Source organism: Empidonax traillii, unplaced genomic scaffold, assembly GCF_003031625.1.
Source record: "Empidonax traillii isolate 1590-97213 ecotype Southwest subspecies unplaced genomic scaffold, ASM303162v1 scaffold257:size1394852, whole genome shotgun sequence".
Classification (NCBI taxonomy): Eukaryota; Metazoa; Chordata; class Aves; order Passeriformes; family Tyrannidae; genus Empidonax; species Empidonax traillii.
The window spans coordinates 355,546-364,027 of NW_020955450.1; the positions used below are offsets into that span (position 1 = coordinate 355,546).

The 8,482-nt window shown below is 38.4% G+C and overlaps 1 protein-coding gene across 3 annotated transcripts in view; it reads right to left on the reverse strand.

Annotated features, from left to right (window-relative positions):
• Nucleotides 1–458: 458 nt before the first annotated feature.
• The window catches only part of CUNH8orf37 (chromosome unknown C8orf37 homolog), a 9,677-nt gene continuing 1,653 nt past the window's right edge, over nt 459–8,482 (reverse strand). For 2 of the 3 annotated variants that reach the window (XM_027889277.1, XM_027889276.1), the window contains exons 2-6: nt 7,662–7,761; nt 5,175–5,245; nt 4,606–4,671; nt 3,715–3,810; nt 459–1,784 (exon numbers count right to left, since the gene is read on the reverse strand). In XM_027889277.1, the coding sequence (XP_027745078.1) occupies nt 1,625–1,784; nt 3,715–3,810; nt 4,606–4,671; nt 5,175–5,245; nt 7,662–7,761 (493 nt within the window). In that variant the 3' untranslated portion in view covers nt 459–1,624. Of the gene's footprint in view, nt 1,785–3,714; nt 3,811–4,605; nt 4,672–5,174; nt 5,246–6,077; nt 6,885–7,661; nt 7,762–8,482 lie in introns of those variants that run through there. The other variant, XM_027889278.1, reaches the window with a different exon arrangement.

An 8,482-nucleotide genomic window follows, 5' to 3' on the forward strand; every position in this document is an offset into this window, starting at 1 on the left:
GAACCTGCAGTTTTAGATTCTAGCAGTTGAAATTTCAGCCTGAAATACCAATTTCATTGAAAACAACGCACCACCTTAAATATGTCTACACCATTATGCCAAGTACCTCTCAAAAGCCAACTCACCTCTGACTCTGCTGGCCAGGCTGCATGTGGCACTGGAAGATGCAGTCTGGACACAGAAGAAGCACTGCCAGGGTTCCCAGGCACAGTGCTGGTCCTCTGTAGGTTCTAAAACAAGCACTCATGGAAGAGGAAGGGAAGCAGGATGCAGAGTACATTATGCCTCTGGTCACTGCCAAGATCAGCCCTTTCAGAGGGCAACAGATTCAAGACATCACCTCTATAAGAAAGACCATGCAATTACTTTGGAAAAGCTCAGAAACGGAATAAATGCACAGTGAGAACCATGAGCAGAACTTCATAGAAAAGGAAATTGCTCTGTATAGCTAAAACTGCTCAAAGTAAATAATCTCGAATTTATCTGTACAGATACACATATTGCATAGCAAAAATATTGACAGACTACCCATTCTGAGACACTTTCAAATGCAGTAAGTGACAGGACTGGTAGTCCTTTCCTTCCTCTCTCCTTGCATAAAATTCAAGTCTATCTCCTGTGTTATTTATAAATAATGAAAAGAAAGAGCTCATAAACTATAGTGACAGTGACTGTAAGCAAGATGATTCACCAAGTAACAATATTACTGGTGGAAGGAAGTGAGTTGAAACAGGACAATTACACTTTCTCAATACATTGTATTTTAAGGAGAAGCTGAAGGGAAAGCTATGTGAAACTGAAATAAAATCTAAATTTGAACATTAGTGGGGATATATATTTTCTCACTCTTAAAAGCCAGAGTCTTTTTCCCTTGAAAATGTTGACAGAATACTCTTTGGAATATCTTTAAAATTGCACGGTATTTAATAATTAACAATAACTTGTTCACCTCTTGCAGTGAAGGCTGAGGAAAATTTCATTGTCGTAAAAGTGCTTAGTCAGAGGAAAGTGCTCTGAAGAGAGCAGTAGGAACTGGAAGAAAATTTTCAGCACCTGTAGTTTTTGGTTTCTGGTGGGTAAAAGAAAGTAAAGTTCTGGGGTGCGCTGAAACCTTTGAGGTGAGAGCTGATCCCACAGTAATTTTTTAAGAGAGCAACAACCACTTGCTCTTTACCAGCAATGAGCAAAGTGGAAGAGCGGGATTAATTTCCATGCTGAAATTCATATGCTTGTGTGTCATGGCTGTGTCTCAACCCACCATTTTGAATCCAAGATTCTGCAGATACGGGAAATAAGGCTCTCTGCTAGATATGAGGAACAGTATCAAGGTATTTTGCCCATGCCCAGGTGTATTATTTCATCTTCTCCTTTAACACTACTCAGTATGAGCTTTAACATCACTTAACTTCCAGAAAGCCTCAAAATTGTTTCTTGTAATAATTCAACTCTCCACATTGCTTGTAAGATAGTTAAACTGAAAAAACAGGTTTTCAGGTTGAAATCTGGGTATTATAATCTATTTCTAGATATAAGTATTCAGGTTTCCACCTGTTCTCAGGAAACTAGGAAACAAATTGAGCTTATGACCTGTGTCCACACAGTAGGTATCACACACAAGACGACTTCAATCTCCATGTTTACCACAAACCCACCGAAGCTGCTGCTCTGTCTGGAGGTCAGTTAATTCATCAATGGATCGCCAGCTGCACTGACAAGCATATGCTCGTGCTCCTTTCTTCTTTATCATCTTCGCTCTTAGTTTACTGAGCTCAGGCATGTTATTCCTGCCAAAAAAGTGAATTCAGCTTAGGATCATGCTTTTTTTCGGGCTATTTCAAATCAGAAGAGCTTTTACGGGCATTTTTGAGTAGCATTGTCATGAATGAATTTAGGGGTACATTTAAATTCTGTTTGGAACACAATTCTTTCCCGAGATCATTCTCGATCCATAGTTGATGTGTTCCTAGATGAACAATAGATTGATGGTTTTGTAAGCAATGTTCTGTGTTGGGTTTAGAGACCCTGTGTCAGCCTCCAGAGAAAAAGCTGGGAAGAAAAGCAGTTAGAATTAATTCTCATGTTAGGAAATTATCCAAAAATGTATTTAGTTTACCAAACTTACTGTAAAAATTGCTATGGAGAATGGGAACAACTACAGAGTTAAACTTTTCATCAGGAACTGTTACTCAGGATGATTGTTAAAGTGACTGAAATGAAATGACCATAGGAGGGAAGAATGTACATCAAACCACAAGTAATTCCTGTGCAAGCATCAACAATAACAAATGAAAAATCAGCATGGCTATGTCAAAAACAAGTTGTTTAAAAAAAAAAAACAAGTGCAAATGTAACATTTTAGCTATCTCTACCCTCAAGACCTACTCCTCAATTTCTGGATGCTGAATTGCTCAAAACCAACATTAACTACCTCAGCTAAATAGAGAAAACCCAAAACAAGTTGGGAAGGGGAAAAATTTTTAGAAAAAGAGTTCAGACAACTATTGATGTAAGGCAAATATTTAATCTTAAATTTTGCTTCCTAAAATTCACGTTTGTCAAAAAAAGTACCTAAAGATCCTCCTAGCAATTACAATGTTACATGTATCTGACTTTAATGCCTCTTTTTTTGTTTGTTTGTTTAATTTTTTTTGATGTTTTAATTTCAAGACCTGAGAAGCAGAATTATTCAGACTTTGGGTAAACAAAAGAATCATACTTTTGTTTAACCTTTCCTGCTACCAAACTCATCTTAGGACACTAGTGCAGCACTATATTTTTAATGCTGCTTTAAGTAATGGGAAAAATACTGGCATTCAAAGAGAAATACAAATTTTGAGACTGGAAGGAAAATACAGGAATAATCAAAGGTGTAATACAGGGAAAATAATGGAAAAGGAGCTGATGTCTCCACTACTGTTCTACTCCAGCTGTCACACCCCTCGCTGCTTAAGCCCATGCTCTGAACACACCCACCTCTTCCATCAGTTAATGGGCAGATGCAGAGACTGCACTAAAATTAGAAGGAATCCAAATTTGATGTTTGTATTAGGAGCACACCGACTACACTACCCTTCACGAAGTCTTGGCATCAGATGTAGTTTTAGACAAACTGAAAATAAGAACTCCTTAATTTTAAGTCTTGAAAAATATTTAAAGAATTAAAATCAAAGACATCACAATGCCAGAAGAAAACAAAAATCCCACCCCTCCATTTAATCAAACCTTGCTTCAAGAAAGAAATCTGTTGAGAAATAAAGCTATTTGATTTTCACCAAACATGACAGCATAATACTTCATACGGGAAAAAAGAAAATATGACTTGAATCAATCATAGTCTGTATGACTGAAGGTGTAGTGAGAAGCACATGCTGAACAGTCTGCAGTCATTTTGTAGGCACCCTGCAATGGCATAACAGAGGCCAACTCACCACCATGGATTATCTGCTTATTTCAGCAATAAAGTTGCCTTTGATCCATGAAACATGAATTCTTTTTAAAAGCAGAGAGAAAGTGATGGAAGAAGAAACGGAAATGGATAAAAACAGATTATTGCTTCCCTTTGCCCACAGACTTTCCCTCCTGATCCCAAACAGGTCATCACACACATGCTCCTTTTTAGGTAACACAGCAGTGCTCAGGACTTTTCATCCTTCCTGTTCTTATCATGCCCCAAAGCACAGTAACACAGTACTACCAAGCCCACCTCAGACATACCTGAAAAAGAGATAATCACAGGACTGATCCCAGATGTAGTCATTGAAAACTGACACACGGAAGTCACAGGCAGTACAACGTAGCTGATCACATGTTCTGGCCAAAAAAGAACAAAGAAGCTCCAAGAGGTTATTACAGTCAGAGAAGTACCTAGATCATAACTGTTTTAATGTAAAGCGCTCAGTGAGAAATACGAGAAGCAACATTACCTAATCTTAATGTTTTTACATCTCTGGCATGTTCATTATGGTATGTGATTTAACTGCATGATCAGGTATTATTTTTACAGGTTCCTAACCTCACTGAACACAAAAAATAAACTAAATTCTCTTGATATAGTCTTTGGTATTCCTCACTGGTAGAACCTGACCAGCATCCAAATATGCATCAAGTACATAATTACTTACTACAAAAAATCCCACGTGGAAATACAATCATGTTCTATAGGATGTTGTGGATCAATCTTCTCCTGCTAAATTCAGCTGCAGTTGGAAAGCACTCTGGCTATTTTCAATTCAGGCTCTGGGATGATTTAAACCAGCCCACTGATTTAAGTGACATATTTGGCATCACCAGAAAGATGAAGAGAGGCAGGGAAAAATAACAATGCAGCAGCAATTTCCTTAACTACTTGTTACTGATTTTTGGAGTTTCGTGTCTCATTTGCACACATCTTTCAACGCTTCAAACTAACAAAAGATCTACTTGTTGACAACAGAGGACTGGAAGGGACCAGCTGACTTCAACTGCAGTTAGAGGCAGCCCCTTCTTTAGATGACTATAAGGCTGTCCTGTCCAGTTCAAATGCAGAACTCTGTACAACCACAGAGAGACAGCTGTGAATAAAAACAATGATAAAGCAAGTAGCACTTTTTTTTTCAGGTTTCCTACCTTTTTGAAATATTTGTTCCTATGCCAGATGGTGAAGCACTTCCACCCAGGTACACTGGACAGCATCTATATGGATTCATTAAAAAATACTAACTTATGGCAAAACGTTGGAAAAGGTAGGAAAATGCTTCTCTTAGTTTAAATATATGTTATTTATAAAATAATATTTATTAAATACCGACAAAGCATCCAAATGCTTGCAAACTACAGAATTTTAAAATTTCCATCACCAAGGTGTTCAAAGAAAAACTCTGCCAAAATAACTATATCCAATATATATGGGTCTATATATTGCAGCATTTGATAAATGAGTATGTCCATAAGGCAAAGGAAGGCATTGTTCAAAAACTTAAATAATTAATAAGTTTATAATAAATAATTCTGATTGCATGAAAACACTAGCAATGCTTCAAAATTATCTCTTTATCTTTGTTTTTCTTTAAAAAGAATGTTTCTGTACTCAGTGTCTTTCTTAGTTAAGGTCAACACACAATAAACAGCAGCAATATTACTAAACTGACAAGAAGTTATAATCAAGCTGTGTCCAAGCTAAAACATTTTTCACTTACCTTTTCCCACGTGCCTGTACAATAGCACTATTTCTTTCAGGTGTGAGACTTGTGAAGTCAGACTTCAGTTTCTGTTTAAAAAGAAATCAAAGAATAAAATGTGGCATTACAACATGGTAACAATATTCTGGTTTACTTAATAAGCAGTAGCCAGAAAATCTCAGTCACAAAAGAAGGGGACGAAGGATTTGGGAATTTTCTTGGTCAGGGTTGTGAGGCTCTTTGAGTCAAAAGCTATTGAAGTAACAGATAAGCGAGAACAAGACTTCTCTTCCTATACTGATTTTCAGCTCTGCCTGAAGGAATTCAACACCACATGATCATTCTGACTTTACAACTGAGACTTAGTATTTTATATCCTCCTTTTAATAATTTTGCTTTTAAAGACAGTTTTAATTTAGGAGCCCTCTCCCTCAATGTGTTTGATCTTTTGTTTCATTAAAACATATCAAGAACTTAGATTATTAAAAAAGATGAAGTGTCTTTGAAGTTTCTTATTAGCTGCACACAAAACAGTTTTTTTGAATTCTAGAATATTAGAATTCTAGATCCCGAATGGGATATCTAGGGATATAAAATAATAAAATGATACAAATTTACTGACATAATTATCTCTCCCTTAGGTGTATGTATTTAGTATACAAGTGTTTTTTTGTTGGCTCAGATTTAGCCACTCTGTAAAAAATCAAATACAAACAAAGCAACAAAAAATATCCCTAATGAAAATATGAGAATCTGCACAAGGGGTTATAAAGTATAAATAACACAATTTTCTGCTGCTGATACTGAAATGAATATCTGTTTTCTATGTCTTCTATCATTCTAACTGTCCTGACAGTGTAGATTTGTGGCTTCATCTCCATCTCCTGCTGTGAAACAAGGCAAGATATTTGCAAAGGATACAAAATAGGGAACGGTGGTTGGTACGTCAGATGACTGTGCTGCCATTAAGAGGGACCTCAAATGACTGCAGAAATGGGCTGAGAGGAATCTTTTCAAGTTCATCTAAGGGGAAATGCAAACTCCTGCCCCTGGGGAGGAATAACCCTTATGCACCAGAACACAATGAGGGCTGAGCAGCTGGAAAGCAGCTCTGCAGAGAAGGCTGTGGCAAATTCGGTCGATAACAAGTTGACTGTGTGCCAGCAGTGTGCCCTTGCAGCACAGAAGGCCAACAGCACCCTGGGCTACATTAGGAGGGATGTTGCCAGCACATCCAGGGAGATGATCCTTCCTCTCTACTCAGCACTGGTGAGACAGAATCACAGAATCATTTCAGTTGGAAGGGACCTTCCTCTTCTCCAAGCAGGGTCAGCTTAAGCAGCTTGCCAATGATTGTGTCCAGCTGCATTTTGAAGATCTCCACAGAATGGGACTCCACAACCTCTCTGTGAAGACTGTCCCCCGTGTTTGACCACACTCACAGTAAAAAAAGTGTTTTCTTGTGTACAGATGGAATTTCATGTGTTTCAGTGTGTGCCCATAGCCTGTTGTCCTGTCACTGGGCACTACAGAGGAGAGTCTGGCCCCTTCTTTACTACACCCATCAGGTATTTACACACATTGATAAGATCCCCTTGGAGCCCTCTCTTCTCCAGAGTGAACAGTCCCAGCTTTCTCAGTCTCTCCTCATATAAGAGATACTCCACGGGCCTTTGCCGGAAGCTCTCCAGTAGCTCCATCTTTCTCTTGTGTTTGAGAAAGCAGAACTGGACACAGTACTCCAGATACGACCTCCAAAACACGTGTGGAGCACTATGTCCAGTACAAAAGAGACATGGACATAACAGAGTGGGCTCAGGAAAGGACTGTGAAGTTAACTAAGGATCTAGACCATCTGACATATAGGTAGAGGGTAAGAGAGCTGGAATTGTTTAGCCTGGAGAAGATAATGGTCAGAAGAACCTTAGCAAGGTATAAAAATACATGCCAGGGAAAAATAAGGAAGATGTAGCCAAACTCTTCTCAGTGGGGCTCACTGACAGGAGAGGCAATGGGTGCAAATTGAAGTACAAGAATTTACAGTTAAACACATGAAAAATCTTCTTGTGAGGGTGGTCAAACACTGGAAACAGGTTACTAAGAGAGGCTGCAGTCTCCATCCTTGGAGATATTCAAGAGCCATTTGGATACAGACCTGGGCAATTGGCTCTAGGCAGCCCTGCTTAAGCAGGTAGTTGGACCAGACGTTCTCCATAGGTCCCTCTTCCAAACTGCAAACCTTCTGTGATTCCGTGATATTTGACATTATGCTCTATCTTGAACTGGCATTTCCTTTAATTGCCTGTTACGGCCTATGTAAGAACATCTCTTTATATCCCTCCTGTTCCTCACTAAAGCATTGTTGCATTTTCCTTTCTGCTTTATTTTCCAAGTTTATTCTACAGCTTGTTTTAGTTAATTTTTTGCTTAAAATTTTTAGCTTATGGTGCTTTCCTTTCCACTGTTGTACCTGATCCATTCTGCATTTCTCCAAACTCTACTCACCGGAGGTGTTTTGGTAAAGCTGCTGTCCTTACAGATTTCATCAATAATGTCATCTAGATCTTCTTCGCTGCTGCCAGCACTCGTTACCAATTTAGCTGACCTGAAAAACAAACAACTTTCATTTTTGTAGCAAAATGAACTACAGCAGTTTAAGAATTATAAGTTAAAAAATAAAAGCAGTTGCAGCCTTTTTCCTGTAATATTTTTGTAGCATCTAAGGTAGGCCATCCAAGTCATGACTGAACAGATATAAACTGCAGGGTGACACCTTTCAGGCTGTGTTGAATTGTCCCATCAAGATTTTATTTTTGCTTCTTCTTTTATTTTCAACCACTTCCAACCCTGAATAAAACTATGATAATATAACCCATGCTGCACTTACTGGACAAAATATTTGACAGTCCTGATTTTTCACATTAACCTTCAGCAGCAGTAACATAAAAAAGTCAGAGGGAGTTATTTCCTCATGCTATACAACTGCAGGGGTTCTAAAGGAATTCCTGCCAAACTGGATGCATTTAGAAAGGTCACCCGCACTTTGCTTTCACTCAAGTGACACTCAAGTCTGCTGTTTTCTAGCTCTTTGACAGAGAGGCCTGCATCAAAAAATCAAGAAAAAATTTAGTCCTGAGAAAGAAGAAAATAGTGCGATTTTTTAAAAGTTTGTAATTAGACTGAATAAAATTAAGTGCTCATCTAACCATTATGCAAACAACAGGGAAGTCCAGTAATGTGGCCAAACGTAGTGGGCTTTCTGCTCTTGCATTAGTCATTGGGCTCTTCAAGATTCTGGCCTAGGTCTCGGAAATGTCTGTTGGGCA